The sequence below is a fragment of the Rhodnius prolixus genome, unplaced genomic scaffold, assembly GCF_049639745.1.
Source record: "Rhodnius prolixus isolate KJV_2025 unplaced genomic scaffold, Rpr scaffold_1, whole genome shotgun sequence".
NCBI classification, from domain to species: domain Eukaryota; kingdom Metazoa; phylum Arthropoda; class Insecta; order Hemiptera; family Reduviidae; genus Rhodnius; species Rhodnius prolixus.
In genome coordinates, this window is record NW_027411581.1 from 46691635 (window position 1) to 46711740 (window position 20106).

Below are 20106 nucleotides of genomic sequence, written 5' to 3' on the forward strand. Positions count from 1 at the left end.
AAAACCATGACCCAAAAAAAATTCAACACTCAATATCTTCTCAACTAATGGATCTGTACTCAAGAAAACTATAGCATACTACTCATTAAAACAGAGTGTCAATGAGCACAAAATTTCATACGAATAATCTGTTGTTTACTATGTGAGTTATAAGGGCCCCATTTGACAGCAAAACCATGACCCAAAAAAAATTCAACTCTCAATATCTTCTGAACTAACGGATCTGTACTCATGAAAACTATAGCATACTACTCAGTAAAACAGAGTGTCTATGAGCACAAAATTTCATACGAATAATCTGTTGCTTACTATGTGAGTTATGAGGGCCCCATTTGACAGCAAAACCATGACCCAAAAAATTTTCAACTCTTAATATCTTCTAAACTAATGGATCTGTACTCAAGAAAACTATAGCATACTACTCAGTAAAACCGCGTGTGTAACAGCACAAAATTTCATTCGAATAATCTGTTGTTTACAGTGGCAGTTATAAGGGCCCCATTTCACAGCAAAACCATGACCCCAAAAAAATTCAACTCTCAGTATCTTCTCAACTAATGGATCTATACTCAAGAAAACTATAGCATACTACTCAGTAAAACAGTGTGTAAGAGCACAAAATTTCATACGAATAATCTGTTGTTTACTGTGGCAGATATAAGAGCCCCATTTCACCGCAAAACCATGACCCAAAAAAATTTCAACTCTCAATATCTTCTCAACTAACGGATCTGTACTCATGAAAACTATAGCATACTATTAAGTAAAACAGAGTGTCTATGAGCACAAAATTTCATACGAATAATCTGTTGCTTACTATGTGAGTTATGAGGGCCCCATTTGACATTAAAACCATGACCCAAAAAAAATTCAACTCTTAATATCTTCTCAACTAATGGATCTGCACTCAAGAAAACTATAGCATACTACTCAGTAAAACAGCGTGTGTAACAGCACAAAATTTCATTCGAATAATCTGTTGTTTACAGTAGCAGTTATAAGGGCCCCATTTCACAGCAATACCATGACCCAAAAAAATTCAACTCTCAGTATCTTCTCTACTAATGGATCTGTACTCAAGAAAACTATAGCGTACCACTCAGTAAAACAGCGTGTGTAACAGCACAAAATTTCATATGAATAATCTGTTGTTTACTATGTGAGTTATAAGGGCCCCATTTGACAGCAAAACCATGACCCAAAAAAAATTAAACTCTCAATATGTTCTGAACTAACGGATCTGTACTCATGAAAACTATAGCATACTACTCAGTAAAACAGAGTGTCTATGAGCACAAAATTTCATACGAATAATCTGTTGCTTACTATGTGAGTTATGAGGGCCCCATTTGACAGCAAAACCATGACCCAAAAAAAATTCAACTCCTAATATCTTCTCAACTAATGGATCTGTACTCAAGAAAACTATAGCATACTACTCAGTAAAACCGCGTGTGTAACAGCACAAAATTTCATACGAATAATCTGTTGTTTACTGTGGCAGTTATAAGAGCCCCATTTCACCGCAAAACCATGACCCAAAAAAATTTCAACTCTCAATATCTTCTCAACTAACGGATCTGTACTCATGAAAACTATAGCATACTATTAAGTAAAACAGAGTGTCTATGAGCACAAAATTTCATACGAATAATCTGTTGCTTACTATGTGAGTTATGAGGGCCCCATTTGACATTAAAACCATGACCCAAAAAAAATTCAACTCTTAATATCTTCTCAACTAATGGATCTGTACTCAAGAAAACTATAGCATACTACTCAGTAAAACAGCGTGTGTAACAGCACAAAATTTCATTCGAATAATCTGTTGTTTACTGTGGCAGTTATAAGAGCCCCATTTCTCCGCAAAACCATGACCCAAAAAAATTTCAACTCTCAATATCTTCTCAACTAACGGATCTGTACTCATGAAAACTATAGCATACTATTAAGTAAAACAGAGTGTCTATGAGCACAAAATTTCATACGAATAATCTGTTGCTTACTATGTGAGTTATGAGGGCCCCATTTGACATTAAAACCATGACCCAAAAAAAATTCAACTCTTAATATCTTCTCAACTAATGGATCTGCACTCAAGAAAACTATAGCATACTACTCAGTAAAACAGCGTGTGTAACAGCACAAAATTTCATTCGAATAATCTGTTGTTTACAGTAGCAGTTATAAGGGCCCCATTTCACAGCAGTACCATGACCCAAAAAAATTCAACTCTCAATATCTTCTCAACTAACGGATCTGTACTCATGAAAACTATAGCATACTATTAAGTAAAACAGAGTGTCTATGAGCACAAAATTTCATACGAATAATCTGTTGCTTACTATGTGAGTTATGAGGGCCCCATTTGACATCAAAACCATGACCCAAAAAAAATTCAACTCTCAATATCTTCTCAACTAATGGATCTGTACTCAAGAAAACTATAGCATACTACTCATTAAATCAGAGTGTCAAAGAGCACAAAATTTCATACGAATAATCTGTTGTTTACTATGTGAGTTATAAGGGCCCCATTTGACAGCAAAACCATGACCCAAAAAAAATTCAACTCTCAATATCTTCTGAACTAACGGATCTGTACTCATGAAAACTATAGCATACTACTCAGTAAAACAGAGTGTCTATGAGCACAAAATTTCATACGAATAATCTGTTGCTTACTATGTGAGTTATGAGGGCCCCATTTGACTGCAAAACCATGACCCAAAAAAAATTCAACTCTTAATATCTTCTCAACTAATGGATCTGTACTCAAGAAAACTATAGCATACTACTCAGTAAAACCGCGTGTGTAACAGCACAAAATTTCATACGAATAATCTGTTGTTTACTATGTGAGTTATAAGGGCCCCATTTGACAGCAAAACCATGACCCAAAAAAAATTCAACTCTCAATATCTTCTGAACTAACGGATCTGTACTCATGAAAACTATAGCATACTACTCAGTAAAACAGAGTGTCTATGAGCACAAAATTTCATACGAATAATCTGTTGCTTACTATGTGAGTTATGAGGACCCCATTTGACAGCAAAACCATGACCCAAAAAAAATTCAACTCTTAATATCTTCTCAACTAATGGATCTGTACTCAAGAAAACTATAGCATACTACTCAGTAAAACCGCGTTTGTAACAGCACAAAATTTCATTCGAATAATCTGTTGTTTACAGTGGCAGTTATAAGGGCCCCATTTCACAGCAAAACCATGACCCAAAAAAAATTCAACTCTCAGTATCTTCTCAACTAATGGATCTGTACTCAAGAAAACTATAGCATACTACTCAGTAAAACAGAGTGTGTAAGAGCACAAAATTTCATACGAATAATCTGTTGTTTACTGTGGCAGTTATAAGAGCCCCATTTCACAGCAAAACCATGACCCAAAAAAATTTCAACTCTCAATATCTTCTCAACTAACGGATCTGTACTCATGAAAACTATAGCATGCTATTAAGTAAAACAGAGTGTCTATGAGCACAAAATTTCATACGAATAATCCGTTCTTTACTTTGGCAGTTATAAGGGCCCCATTTCAGAGCAAAACCATGACCCAAAAAAATTTCAACTCTCAATATCTTCTCAACTAACGGATCTGTACTCATGAAAACTATAGCATACTACTCAGTAAAACAGAGTTTCTATGAGCACAAAATTTCATACGAATAATCTGTTGCTTACTATGTGAGTTATGAGGGCCCCATTTGACAGCAAAACCATGACCCAAAAAAAATTCAACTCTTAATATCTTCTCAACTAATGGATCTGTACTCAGGAAAACTATAGCATACTACTCAGTAAAACCGCGTGTGTAACAGCACAAAATTTCATACGAATAATCTGTTGTTTACTGTGGCAGTTATAAGAGCCCCATTTCACCGCAAAACCATGACCCAAAAAAATTTCAACTCTCAATATCTTCTCAACTAACGGATCTGTACTCATGAAAACTATAGCATACTATTAAGTAAAACAGTGTGTCTATGAGCATAAAATTTCATACGAATAATCTGTTGCTTACTATGTGAGTTATGAGGGCCCCATTTGACATCAAAACCATGACCCAAAAAAAATTCAACTCTCAATATCTTCTCAACTAATGGATCTGTACTCAAGAAAACTATAGCATACTACTCATTAAAACAGAGTGTCAAAGAGCACAAAATTTCATACGAATAATCTGTTGTTTACTATGTGAGTTATAAGGGCCCCATTTGACAGCAAAACCATGACCCAAAAAAAATTCAATTCTCAATATCATCTGAACTAACGGATCTGTACTCATGAAAACTATAGCATACTACTCAGTAAAACAGAGTGTCTATGAGCACAAAATTTCATACGAATAATCTGTTGCTTACTATGTGAGTTATGAGGGCCCCATTTGACTGCAAAACCATGACCCAAAAAAAATTCAACTCTTAATATCTTCTCAACTAATGGATCTGTACTCAAGAAAACTATAGCATACTACTCAGTAAAACCGCGTGTGTAACAGCACAAAATTTCATTCGAATAATCTGTTGTTTACTATGTGAGTTATAAGGGCCCCATTTGACAGCAAAACCATGACCCAAAAAAAATTCAACTCTCAATATCTTCTGAACTAACGGATCTGTACTCATGAAAACTATAGCATACTACTCAGTAAAACAGAGTGTCTATGAGCACAAAATTTCATACGAATAATCTGTTGCTTACTATGTGAGTTATGAGGACCCCATTTGACAGCAAAACCATGACCCAAAAAAAATTCAACTCTTAATATCTTCTCAACTAATGGATCTGTACTCAAGAAAACTATAGCATACTACTCAGTAAAACCGCGTTTGTAACAGCACAAAATTTCATTCGAATAATCTGTTGTTTACAGTGGCAGTTATAAGGGCCCCATTTCACAGCAAAACCATGACCCAAAAAAAATTCAACTCTCAGTATCTTCTCAACTAATGGATCTGTACTCAAGAAAACTATAGCATACTACTCAGTAAAACAGAGTGTGTAAGAGCACAAAATTTCATACGAATAATCTGTTGTTTACTGTGGCAGTTATAAGGGCCCCATTTCACAGCAAAACCATGACCCAAAAAAAATTCAACTCTCAATATCTTCTGAACTAACGGATCTGTACTCATGAAAACTATAGCATACTACTCAGTAAAACAGAGTGTCTATGAGCACAAAATTTCATACGAATAATCTGTTGCTTACTATGTGAGTTATGAGGACCCCATTTGACAGCAAAACCATGACCCAAAAAAAATTCAACTCTTAATATCTTCTCAACTAATGGATCTGTACTCAAGAAAACTATAGCATACTACTCAGTAAAACCGCGTTTGTAACAGCACAAAATTTCATACGAATAATCTGTTGTTTACTGTGGCAGTTATAAGAGCCCCATTTCACCGCAAAACCATGACCCAAAAAAATTTCAACTCTCAATATCTTCTCAACTAACGGATCTGTACTCATGAAAACTATAGCATACTATTAAGTAAAACAGAGTGTCTATGAGCACAAAATTTCATACGAATAATCTGTTGCTTACTATGTGAGTTATGAGGGCCCCATTTGACATCAAAACCATGACCCAAAAAAAATTCAACTCTCAATATCTTCTCAACTAATGGATCTGTACTCAAGAAAACTATAGCATACTACTCATTAAAACAGAGTGTCAAAGAGCACAAAATTTCATACGAATAATCTGTTGTTTACTATGTGAGTTATAAGGGCCCCATTTGACAGCAAAACCATGACCCAAAAAAAATTCAACTCTCAATATCATCTGAACTAACGGATCTGTACTCATGAAAACTATAGCATACTACTCAGTAAAACAGAGTGTCTATGAGCACAAAATTTCATACGAATAATCTGTTGCTTACTATGTGAGTTATGAGGGCCCCATTTGACTGCAAAACCATGACCCAAAAAAAATTCAACTCTTAATATCTTCTCAACTAATGGATCTGTACTCAAGAAAACTATAGCATACTACTCAGTAAAACCGCGTGTGTAACAGCACAAAATTTCATTCGAATAATCTGTTGTTTACTATGTGAGTTATAAGGGCCCCATTTGACAGCAAAACCATGACCCAAAAAAAATTCAACTCTCAATATCTTCTGAACTAACGGATCTGTACTCATGAAAACTATAGCATACTACTCAGTAAAACAGAGTGTCTATGAGCACAAAATTTCATACGAATAATCTGTTGCTTACTATGTGAGTTATGAGGACCCCATTTGACAGCAAAACCATGACCCAAAAAAAATTCAACTCTTAATATCTTCTCAACTAATGGATCTGTACTCAAGAAAACTATAGCATACTACTCAGTAAAACCGCGTTTGTAACAGCACAAAATTTCATTCGAATAATCTGTTGTTTACAGTGGCAGTTATAAGGGCCCCATTTCACAGCAAAACCATGACCCAAAAAAAATTCAACTCTCAGTATCTTCTCAACTAATGGATCTGTACTCAAGAAAACTATAGCATACTACTCAATAAAACAGAGTGTGTAAGAGCACAAAATTTCATACGAATAATCTGTTGTTTACTGTGGCAGTTATAAGAGCCCCATTTCAGAGCAAAACCATGACCCAAAAAAATTTCAACTCTCAATATCTTCTCAACTAACGGATTTGTACTCAAGAAAACTATAGCGTACTACTTAGTAAAACAGAGTGTGTAAGAGCACAAAATTTTATACGAATAATCCGTTCTTTACTTTGGCAGTTATAAGGGCCCCATTTCAGAGCAAAACCATGACCCAAAAAAATTTCAACTCTCAATATCTTCTCAACTAATGGTTCTGTACTCAAGAAAACTATAGCATACTACTCATTAAAACAGAGTGTCAAAGAGTTTTAAAAAAAGTAATAATTTTTGGTTGACATAAAAATCGAATTTACTGCTATTTAAATATTAATAATACATAATACAATGTAATGGAGCGGCACAATTGTACCAACCAACACCTGGAGCCAAAATAACGGAAGATATTCTAAACGAATCTCGAATTTTTTATTAAGCTCTAAATTACCGGTCCCTTCACCTTATTTGTTTTGAGTGAGTGCTTTTTTAAACTCATTTTTCGAAAAAAAAATAAGCATACGCTTAAAGAAACCCTTTAGCCTGTTGTTTATTTTAAATTTCTCTGTCATAAACCTATTTATTTCAAACATTATTCTGAACAAAATTATTTAACAGTTCTGAGATCTGAGTACATCTATACCGATTTAAATCTTTTAAATCTTTAGATCTTTTAAAACGATTCCCCTTTTTTTTGTGATGGTGCGGATTTCAGCCTCGTCAAATTCGATGATAGGTGGGGGTAGAATGGTGCTGATGGGTATGGCTTACAGTTTCGTTGAACTCGATGATTACCCGGTCAGATTTGGAGGTGTTTGGATCTGGCACAATTTAGGTGCGCCAGAACCGTCATTTTCCCACTACTTATACTAATTAGCATTTTTTAACAATAATACTTCATATTTAGATTTTAAAAACGTATGGACAATACAGGGACATTTCAAACGATCACTCAAGTTTATGTCCATTTCGTTGACTAAGCTTTAGAGTTAGTTTAATTATTTAACTTGATCTATTAACTGGTTAAGACTGATTTCACAAGCAGGTAGTGGGCCAGATAGCAAAGTTTACACAAAATTTCTTTTCATTAATTACCTAAATATTTATATTAAGTTATTAAATTTCAGTTCAAATTTAAGAGATGATGGTAATATGGAAATATGTGTAAACTTTCCAGAAGGGGTTTCAATAAAAGGATTTTTTCGACCCCACGAAACAGTGGAAGATGTCTACGGTTTCATCAAGCCATTTTTGAAAAATCCTGATCAAGAATTTTATTTATGTTAGTTTTAACATTATTGAAATATTAGTAAATTTTTTGTCATTCACATACCATTAGTATTCTTAAGAGCTTAAATTTAATTACTCCAAATTTATGTTTCTCATGAAATTTATGAAGATATAAAACATGTTCTATTCTTGTTTTTTACATTGTCATTTGATAATTTTCAACAATTAGGGAAACCTAATTTAATCAGATTTCTGAAACATGATTAGCATGAATGCCATGTTTAAAGTATGTTCATCAAGATACACAAAAGAAAGTTACCTTGATTGTTTCCTGATTGAATCCCTGTAGTTTAATGACTTGTTCTGAATTCCTTGATTTTCAATTATTTACTTCCGTGTCTTGTACCACTTTTTCTAAAAACTGAACTTTTCTTTGAGAGAAATAAGACAATAAAATCGTAAAATTAAAAGTTATCTTGCAGCTACTACAGAGAGCTATTTATATCAAGATGCGCTAAACATAATTTGACCTTTATCATAGTATTGTTTTCTTTTTATTAAAAATACTGTATTAAGAGATTTTTTTTCCAACGTTGCAAGTGGATGTACCATTGCTGGTACATTAAAATTGAAAGGATAGGGCGCATATTAGGTTGTTGAAAATATTGCGAGACCTTGCTACCAGTGGAAAGTAAAAAGTGACCCATTACTCCACCTCTATAAAATCTTCCATTCATTCAATTATTTAAATAGTTTTCTGGATAAAAACAATCAGTAATAACATAAGTTAATAATATATATTTGTTTTTTCACAGATACAGCCTCTCCCAGATTGATAATGCCTCATTACCGAACAGTAAAAGATATTGTGTATTTACCACCTTATAACACTCTATACGTTAGTTTTGGTGTATCAAATTCACCTCAGAAAAGCTACCTTAAAGATTATATTACCAAGTATATGAAAGTGCCAAATTCGACTTCTGGTTTGAATATCAACAAAGTGACAAGTAGGTAACTACTTTATTTATCTGTTTGATGAAAATATTTCTCAATACACCAGCTTTTGAGAAAGCTACTAATTCGTTTTCTCATATCACAATGATATATGGGTCTTTATTCTATGATAAGGAGACAGTATGGCGCTTCCATCTCAAGAAATTGGTTCTTTTGACAAAGAAGATTCTTCTGACTTACTGATTTTTATTTCTGACTAACTGTTTTATAGTTATGATCTATAGAAGTTTCTTGTATTTATTTTATTTAAGTAATATCTCTTGAATTAAATGTAATATTGCAGCACTCCTGGCAGACGTTAATAAGTCATGCTACCTTTGTACTTTTTTATGAATCTAATCATAGTATAAAGTATATTCATTCATTCTTGACGAAGATTCAAATTTAATAAACAAAGATTAACATCCAAAAATTAAATTGCTTCGTACTGGCTTTGGAGGAAACATAATTTTGATTTCTAAAACCATTTCTATCATTAATTCCTAATATTGATGGATTTAATATTAATGTGTATTATTTTTCAAAACAATAATTTATATTATTGTTTATGCTATGCAAATTGGACTTTAGAGGTATACATACCAACCCCGTCCGCCAGAACTGAATATGAATACCTACATGTAGGTAATGAGTTTAAAACAATTAAGGAAAATTTTTGAGTAACAAGACGAGTATATTTAGACAGAAGGACTCACAAAAACACACAAATTTATTTTTTTAAAAATTAAAATAAAATAATAATAATAATATAAAAAGAATTTCTGGTTAAATATTAAAATCGACCCTCTTTACGAAAACGATAATTCCCCTTAAAATAAAGTAAAAATTGAGATTTTAAAAGAACTTTTCACTGTCATTAAGTTCTGAACTCATTGCAAACATTTTTGACCATTACTTTTATTGAGAGATACTTATAAAAGTTAAATACCCTAATTTTTAAATTGAGCATAAAAGCTCAGATTTTAGATTTTTTTTTTTAATTTTCCACTTTCATGAAATTTTTTCTCCGAACTGTGAACATTATAGACGTTCTAAGAGTAAGTTAATTAGAGAATCTCAAAGCACTTTTCTAACCACAAATGCCATTATTTATGAGTCCTAATAATTTTAGGGAAAATTGCAGATTTAGGCTCCATCACTAGCGCTGCATATCACCCCGCAATATTATCTTACTATTGTACTTGTGTAAAATTTTTAATTTATAAAATTTTATTTAAAAATTGTGGGATAATGAATACAGCAACATCAACCATTATTCTAGCCTTTATTTTAATCAACCTTTATATCACTTTATTTTTTAAAAATTTATCCAATTTGCTGGACTAATATTAAATTATCACTCAATTTATTTTCACTAAAAACCAATTCGCTTACAATTTAAACATATTAAAATCAACAACCTATATATTCTCTGACCTAGAGCCAGCTAGGTTACATAACAATTCTACACTAATTCCATTTGTAGGAATTTAGGAAGGAATTTGCAAATTTACAGATAACTTATTTACAAGTTACTTCATTTTGTGTTCTTTAAACTTTTAATACATCAAGAATTGTGAAAAAAAAACAACAAAAAACTATATAATCTAATTTTTATCGTTCCTATTCTTAGATTTTTAGGAACGATAACAATGATTGCATCAACATATATGAGCTTTATTTTTTTCTTGATGTTTCATATTTGAAATAATTAGAAAATATTTAAAAATCCAGATGGGAATTTAAGCATGATGAATATTTTATTATATGTTATCAAAAAGATATTTATTTAATTAATATAATTTTTACAGCATTAAAGCCATCATTTGCTACAAGCAGTCAGTAAATCTTATAGTTTTAAAATTTTGTTTGGAATTCATTCAATGTGTTCTGAAAAGTACGCTTTACATAGGGTTCCCAAACGGGAAAGAATTTTTTTAAGTATTCTGGATGTACATTTTAAGAGAAAATGTAGCGTGTTGGATGTAAAGTGACCAGACTTCAGAGTTAAATTAAGAATGACATAAAATCCTTTGAATATTACGAAAATAGTTTAGAAAATAAGTTCTGAAATTTTTGAATTCATATTTTTTTCTTTTTTATTAATCTTAACTATCCAGATTTTATGAAGTATATTAAACTACATATGTACCCAGACAGAAAGTATCACTCAATCACTTGCCATAACTCATGCAGTTCGTCCGACTAGGCTCTGTGGGACAAGTCAGTCAAATGACAAAATGGGACTCTTTCCGGAAATACTGCTGGTAAACCGGCAGCGGGTTTCGAATTTGACCAAGTGAGTGCCCATGCCTTTCTGAAGGATTCGAAAGACTTTTTGCGGGTGTCCCTCATTAACATTTGTTTCAGTTCTTGAGTAATAGGAACAATCTCTTAAATCGTAACTGTTATAAATGTTATAATCTCTTATATGCGTTGCAGTCGCGGAGAAATATGCAAAAAAGTATTCCCAAACTCAGACTATGCAGTAAGGAAAAATTTCTCTTCCTAGACCTTAAGAGAGCCTCTTTTGATGCAATGCCTGAGAAAAAACAGGATCCGGCCTTCGATTTAAGCTGAACCCACCAAAAAAAAAATACGGATATACTTTTATTTATGTAAACGGATTTAGTTTGCATAAAGTAAAGAGAAATTAAAATAAGAAAGGTACTTAACTTGCAGACTAGTTAGCAGTTAATCAAAGAGAACAATTAGTTTTAATCACAGCGTTTTTAATGAGGTTGGAAGCAAAAATTCTTTTTTTAAAAATAAAATTTAGGTCTTACTGAACACGCATCATGGAAAACTTTATTGGTTTTTAAATATGTATGAATGTAATTACAATTACATTACTTTTTGCATATTTGTTCTTTCCTAACAAAATGGTTAAGGTTAAGTCCACAGGACTTTTCTTGAATTATATTTCGAATTATATTTGAATCAGAGGAAATTGTTAAAAATTGTAACGTTTAAATCCCTTCGGTACCCGTGATTTTTCGAGTTATAATTATTTTTTTTTATATTTATCTGTTTCAATAATGACATTATTCATTCAGTTCCAGCCATGAAACAACTTGTGATTAGAAAAGACAACAGAAAGAAAGCCTTAAATAATAATGATATTAAAAACAGTTATTAATTGCCTTAAGGCCCACCTTATATACTAGAATTAAAAAAAGTGCAAAAGAAGCAAACCAGAATGTAATAAAATATCCCTTGTTTTTTTTTAAAATTATTAATAATTATATCAAATAATTTAATTTAATCAAATTTGTCTTTGGGAAATGCAAAACACCTTTCTTAAGTTTACACATTATGACTTTCACATTTTACAATTTTACAAACATTAATACAGTTTTTTATATTCTATGTTTCCGTTTTTCTTTTTTCCAAACAATATTTGTTCATTTCAAATTTTCATCTACTCATATGACGTATTGTACCATTTGTTTCATGATCCATAATTATTTATACTTGAAGAGAAGTTATTAATATTTTAAAGAATTATTGCTTATACTAAAAGATAATATTTGTTTGAGTGAAAAAAAAAGAATGTAGAAGTAGATATTGCGAAGATAGAATTTTCTTCGATGTTTAACAATTAATAAGTCGCTTTAATTCAAATTAAGACCAGCCTTTTTTGTTTACTTATTGAAGAAACATAATGGAAGTTTTTAACTGATTATTTGACTTTCATGCCAAATTTTTTCTGCCTAACAAAAATGTAAATGTTATGTATATGAAGAGCAGTTTGAGTCAGATCAACAAAAGTTTAGACCAATCGACAGGTATTTAAGAAATTAATACAAATCAACTTTGTTAATAAACTGAAAAAATTAATTGAATACGCCAATTTCTTTGCTTGGTGATTAATATTCTTCTTGGTTAAAGCCTGTGGCTTGTGTACAGCCAAAATAAATCCAAATTTACAGAAACTGACATCGTAATCTTGAATAATTTATTAAAGTTTGCAAAAATAATTTTTGTTTTAGTTGTGTTTTGTTTTATTTATTTCAGCAATTGGAATTTTTTATAACGTAAAATACTTAGATGAAAGGAAAATTATTAGCTATAATGTCATTGAGTTGACACCACACTCAATGCAACATGCCTAAAATGCCCGAAACACAAACAACCTTCTATAGGCCAATGGTTTATCCGACACTTACTCAATAGTTTTCCGTCTATTTCTGTGGACTTCCTAACGCAGTCATCGCCCATCGATCTTTTACGAGTAGCTAGTAAAAGAGGTTAGAATAGTGAATGTAAAGCTCCATGGATGGTATCCAAGCACGGCGTGACTGCATATTTATAACGATGGTTCAGCAACTAATTCTAATGGGGATGGAGTGTAAGCGGCAAGCTTATAACCACAGAACCTGTAGGGCCGAATAAACAGAAACTTTGATAGAAAGTGAGTGACTTTCCTTGCCCTAAAATAAGTACTGGGCGGCCATAAACTACTTTTTTATTGACTTGTACTCTGCGATTTAAGCTGAATCAGGGAGAGTAATAACTGTTCTTGAGTGCCTGTTTTCGTCAGGTTTTCCTGTCATGGTGTAGTAGAAGGTGACGAGATGGCTGATAGATTGGCAAAGAATTTATCGTGGCAAATCCCACGAGATTTTTGATTGGAAAGGATGATGAGCAGATTATTGCATTTTCCTTGAAAATTAAGATCTTAATTGAAGAGATCAATATATATCACTTCACTTAAGTTCAAATTTTCATGTTAAATTTGCAATGGGATTATATTTTATTTATCGAATACATTATAAAATATATTTAAGAGAAAATATTAAATAAAAATTATGGAGCAAATGGTGGAGAAAACACAAATATGTTTTGAGTAGATACATATTATTGATACACGTAATTCTTCCAGATGATTTCGACATCATCACTTAAAAAAAAAAAAACGGTAGAGATGCTCAAATCATCGTCCTCACAGTGAAATTCAGAACGAATGGATTTACAAACGAAACTAATTAATCTTATCGGTAGTATTTATGGTTGCATTTCCTCTTAGTTTTAACAATAATTTAAAAGAAAAAATTATTACATCCTCAGCAACAAAATAATGTCAGGTGAGTGTCAGGTAAGGCTATGGTTTCTTTTATGACATGCCCCAACCAAAAAGTTTTAAAACCTCAACTCCACTGCATAGACCTAAGCTAATAATGCTAATAGTCCAAAGCATACTTACATTACCCAAAGTACAATTTATTTAAATCTTCGTTAAAAAAAAAAAAAAAAAAAAACAGTTCAAGACGAATTTAAAGGAAGATTTTTTTTTCGGGACCTAGCATTGTTCGCGAAGATAAACTGCTTCTATCGATACAATTTTCTCGCAAAAAATAAATAAAGCGGTCTAAAGTTTAACACAAACCTTACATTACTAGATATTTGTAGGAACATAATACTGGGCTCAAGGACCACGATAGTAGAATGAGATGAAATGAACTGCTGAAGATGAAGGTGACAAAAAATAATTGAGATTGATTTGGACTTGGAAGACGAAGGTAATGTAACAACATGAGCAGTAGCCTCCAAGGTCCTTAATGTTATAAATTCTAGAGAAGTGATAGAGGACCCAGCTGACGGTTGGCTGAAATTCGAAACTAAAAATATCATAGAGCACAGTAATGAAGTACAAATAAACTTAATACAAAAAGTAAATATATATAATGCCACCAAATCTTCGTTTAAAAGATTTACAACAAATTTTTGGATACTTGTATTTATTTAAAAAATATTAGCAACTTCTGTATAGGCATGATTAAATAATACTCAAAAAGAAGAAAAGATAATGCTCAGATGGATTAAAAACCGCCTTAATATAAATGCTAAGATAATAATAATTCTTCGGAAATTTTAAGAATTTATTAAAAATATATCACTATATTTAACAATAAACATTTTATCATAAACATATAAGAATCAATATTATGATTCTTTATTAACATGAAAAATTAAATTCTTTCATTACTTTTAACTTTACTTGAAACAAAAATGCCAAAAATATTTTTTAACAAAATGTACTAATTTTAGTTACGCAAAGCAATAGCTACCAAGAAAAAAAAAACTTATTTCACTAAATCTGTGGGGACGGTTTATGAACTATTACCAACTGGCTTTCTCATGTTTTTTTTTAAACCAAATTATATTTTGTTATTTTAAATAGTCATGAATTTTGGACGAAAATTTTAACTTATACAAATAAAAAAACTCAATTATTATTTGGCTTGGATTGATTTTTTTGTTTAATTATTGTCTTCAACATAGCTTCTTTGCATAATTATAAAATATAATTAATCTTCGCAAAGAAATCCAACGTAAAAATACATAACATTTCAAAGATTAAAAAACAAATGTTGCAGTGGTGAAAATTGTTATTCTACTTATATGAAACAAAAATAAATCAAATAAATTCGATATTTTTTCAACGACACTGTAATCAGTCTTAATCTTTTTTTTTTTAAATTTGTTTGTTTGTTATTTTTAATGTTTATTTATTTATAAACACGCTGTCAACAGTCAACAATTTACAAATCTTATGAGATCAATCTAATAAACACATCACAATTGATACTCCTTAACTTTTCATTTACTTATAATTTAAAATTTTTGTATTTTTAAATTCTTCAAGTTTTACACTGCTGTTAGTTTAAAAATCATTATTATTATTATTTTCTTGTTGTTTTTGTACACTGTACAACTTTATTTTACAAACAGTTTAACTAACTCTGAAATAAAGATGGAGTTTTACCCATACTTTTTACAAATGTACATGACTGTATGTTGTATCTTTTTTTCATTCTACTATAATTTATCTGTATCAATAAAAATGTGAAAAATAACATCTACATTCCCATCTATACAAATATAATACACATAGCAATATAACGCAGCAATATTTTCTTTTGATGAATATCTTTTCATAAGTTCCAAGCTTTAGCAAAGATTAGTAAAAGTTATTGTATAATTCTCTTACTTATAGAAATATAAATACGATATTTGCGAAATATAAATGTAATAAAACAATTTTAGTCAATGATTATAGCTAGCCTGGCTAAGCGTTATATTTAATATATTCTTTTTAGATTTGCTACACTATAGAATTGAGCCATGTTTTAGTTTAATTTTTCCTTATTTTGTGCATTTTTGTTGTTTACTTTTGAAACTTCTTCAAAACTACAACGGAAACATTAAAAAAAAAAAACTATGAAACCCATAAGTGTTTTAAATTTAGAAGTATTTCCTTAGACACAAGTGTTACGCAGTTCAATTCACAAATATCAAGGGACTCAATGAGTGCAAGAAATATGAACTTCTTTTGTGAGATTATCTGAAGAAAGTAGACATTTAATATGTACTGAGTGTTACTGAGTTGTACAAACTTAGTGTCACATTTCCAATGCAAATTAAAAGAAGTTACCAGTAAGTAGCCAGTTAGTGCCATATTTATTTCAACAACCAAACTATACTGACGTGTCAGTTTGCTACAACTTTGTCAGAAACAAACCAGAATCGGTCGGGATGCTAACGGTAAGACAAATTAAATATATAAAATAAGTAAGTACATAAACCTAAATCTGTATAATCATAACCAAATTGTTCTGGTTCGATAAACAAGTTATTTGCTCTTTTTAACCATGTGATATTAAGCACTGAACGATTCAGCAACTGAGGCAAGTCAGCAGATGTAGATATAATTGAATGTTAAGTGAGAGTTTGTAACGTACGTTTAGCCATTTATTTGACAGAGAAATTCGGCAAACTTTTTTATAATATTCGTACGGTAGACCTACAAAAAAATTACTGCCAAAAATATAACTGATTTTATAAGAATGTTTCAGTTGGGATTTCACTTTCTTCACAATGCAAGTTGAGCGCACCTTAATTCTGGCAAATCTTAAGTATACAATCACAGTAACTACGTAAATCTTGTATTAAAGTTTAGAGGTTTCCATAATGCTGACTCAATTTCCTCCAATAATCTGTAAAAGTCTCACATTTTTAGCATAGTCCTCAAATTAAAAAACTTTGATAAAATGTACACTAAAATAATTATAATCAGGATCTGACATAGACTTAGCTGCTTGTAGTTCAAATAAATAATAAATAGTTCAAATGAACCATCAAAACACTATCAACAGAGTTCTCTAAGCATGAAAACTCATGCCGTAATAACAATGTAAACCACTACTTTTAACAAATAGTAGTAACTAAATCATTACTAGCATTATTATTATTATTAGATGAATTTTTTAATCTGGGACTTGGATTTTAAAAAAGCCAGCAGCTCTACAAAATAAAAAAAATAAAAAGGAAATGCGATATCTTTTCAATCTGTTTCGTTCCCTTGAAATAATTATCTATAGTCGTTTAAATTTTTTTTCATTTGAAAAAAATAAAGTTTTCATGATAATCACTTTAAATCACGTTAAAATGGACAGAATAAATAAAAATCTACTATGGAGCTAGATTAACAAATGTTTCAATCTCTATATTTACAAAACAAAGTCCCTAAATACTTCATTCATTTTTTACTGTTTGTTTTCATCCACAACCATTTATAAATTTGCATTTTGTAGTACGATATGTTTGTTGGTAGTTTAAAAATAAAAAAAAATAAAAAAAAAATAATTGGTCGTCTTATCCAATTTTTGGATTTTTTTTTGTTTTTCAGAAATCAAATATATATATATATATCTTAATTGGAACTATATTAGTACTAAAATAATTGTTACATAACTTTTGAAGTTATATATTAAAGCTGCGTTAGCGTACAAAATATTTGAAGAAAAAGAGGTACCTTACATTATCAATGGTGAATTCTACTGGATAAAATTTTACAATGAAATTATTAAAACTCAGAAGAACTAAGTAGTACCAATTAAATATCAAAATACTATAATGAAAACTGAACAACTTAACAGTTAGAATTAATCTAATATTAAATATTTCCCTCAGTAATCACTTAAAGATGTTAAGAAAGAATAAAATTTAAAGTACTATAAATACAGAAAAGTTAAAACTAAATTAATTTTATTTATATTATGTACAATTTAACTATAAATGCATATCACATTTATTGCATAATTCTGGAAATATGAAAAAATAACTAACTGTCTGTGGACTAATATTTTTACTTTCTTTCATCTTAACGTTAAATTGCTTAAAATGGTTAGCTATACGCAATAATTTAAGGCTTGAAATTATTCTATGAAGGGATAATCAATAAAATTTCATATATATATATATATATATATATATATATATATATATACACGCTGTTCATATATTAGCGTCAGACTCAACTAAAATCTTTCACATTTCTATTTGTTGTACAATGTTAATTTTTGCTATCTTAACCTTTTTGTTTGTAATTTTCACTAACGTTTATCACTCTTTCGATTAACTAATACAATTTTTTCTTAATCTTATTTAACCAAATTATATATCAAAAATATAATGAGGCAAGACAAAGAAAATATGCCTTTGCCTTACTTGCAAAAATAGGAAGTAATATTTTTGTCTTAGGTATGCAGGGAATTACCGAATTCCAGTACCGTTGGATGTCCACAGGTATCCCTCTTTCTAGGAGCACCTTGAGGTTCACAGACGGTTAGTGGAATGTGTTGTCAATATAGAGGGAATATTTTTCGATGGTCCTGGAAAAGATGGAAAATCACTGAGAATGTGTCGGGTGCCACTGACCACATATGGTGACGGCCAAACGAAATAAAAATACATAAAAAATGTTCATGTGCAGAAAAATAATTATTTATCAGCATTCCTTGATAAATACGACAAAGCCATTTCTGCTGTTGCCTTCATTCTTCCTTATGTCGTCAAAAATACAGTACTCATTTTAAGGTGCAATTATTTATCTTTTAATATTTTCAAGGAATATTACCAAAATTTCTTGTCTAAAAAAGTGCTATATAACAAAAACATTTTGATTTTCGACAAACGAATAGATAAGTATTTCAAATGGTGTTGTGCGACCATTACTGACTCTAATTGTTGCACCAGTCCCAGCCATGCTGGAAAAATATATCCAATAAACAATATTATCACTTAAAAAAAGAGGGGCCAGTTCTTGAGCGATAAGAGAGACATAGGGTTTTTTCGGTAAAACAGCAATAGAGCTAAACTACGGCCATTGCTCGCACTAAAACTCCCTGTCACCAAATTGCGCTTATATGTATGTATTCCCAATCTTCTTGTGGATTTTTATCCGATTGGTTAATGTTGCTTTTGAATTGGAGTTTGGGTCTAATACACATTCTTACATGTTTTATTTTCGACAACATCTAAGGCCTTTGGTAACCACAGCTTTTTTAATTTTTATTTATTTATTTTCAGCTAATCTTTCGTGTCAATGGTAAACCCTTCTCAAAGCTTGTGCCTCGCTTCTTTTAATAGTTCAATAATACATCAGAATTAAACAAAACCAGATCATTATCAAGTATTATCAAAGGTGGGAAGGTTAGTTTGTTATTTTTTCTGGTTTGTTGAAGCTGAATACAAAAATATTGCCTTTATCTAAATCCAATTAATCCCAATCATTTGCTGAATGATGTTTAAATTTAATAACTGGGAGTACACATCAAACTTAAATAGGATCCCTTCGATAGAAGTTAACAAACCTAGGTACGATAAATAATCCTTATAAAACAAAAAAATGATGGAGAAATATTTAATTCGATTCCAACCACAGCCAAACGCTTATCTTTACAAAAGTAATCCTAATATTGCTTAAACAGAGCAGCAATTTTACATATCGAAAAAACTTTATAACAAAAACTCAAGTTATTTTTAATTCCAATAAAATTATTAGTCCACAAGCAGTAATATAGACAACTTACACAGAGAAGATTAGAAAGAACAGCATGAAACACTAAAAATTTCTAAATAAGGTATTATTTGCAACAGAGTATGAGGTTCCATCATTGCTGCATTATGTAAAATTTCAGTATAGATTTAAGTACTTATTTATATTTAATAATTTTGAGTTTTATGGTGTACTATATTAATGATATATTATTTAATAACAACAAAGCAGTCCAACTGAGGTTCTCTTTTCATATTAAAAAAGTGATGCCATCAATATCTGTCTTGGTAAGTTCTATGGTTTTCCCTTGCTAAGTGAACACAGATGAAAGAGCCTTGGTTTGTTAGATGATTTTGAGATTTTTTCTTAATATTTTTAAAAACAGTTTTCTCACACCTCAGAGGACCT

The 20106-nt window shown here is 30.7% G+C and overlaps 2 protein-coding genes across 4 annotated transcripts in view; one reads left to right on the top strand and one right to left on the bottom strand.

The window, feature by feature from the left end:
- The window catches only part of LOC141461141 (uncharacterized), a 37988-nt gene extending 25993 nt beyond the window's left edge, over positions 1-11995 (top strand). The window contains exons 8-10 of one of the 2 annotated variants that reach the window (XM_074141888.1): positions 7757-7911; positions 8675-8873; positions 11912-11995. In XM_074141888.1, the coding sequence (XP_073997989.1) occupies positions 7757-7911; positions 8675-8873; positions 11912-11939 (382 nt within the window). In that variant the 3' untranslated portion in view covers positions 11940-11995. The remainder of the gene's footprint in view (positions 1-7756; positions 7912-8674; positions 8874-11911) is intronic. The other variant, XM_074141879.1, reaches the window with a different exon arrangement.
- The window catches only part of LOC141461146 (dual specificity protein phosphatase 22), a 64973-nt gene continuing 53541 nt past the window's right edge, over positions 8675-20106 (bottom strand). For both annotated transcript variants that reach the window (XM_074141912.1, XM_074141903.1), the window contains exon 7: positions 8675-20104. The gene's annotated coding sequence lies outside the window, so the exon portion shown is untranslated. The remainder of the gene's footprint in view (positions 20105-20106) is intronic.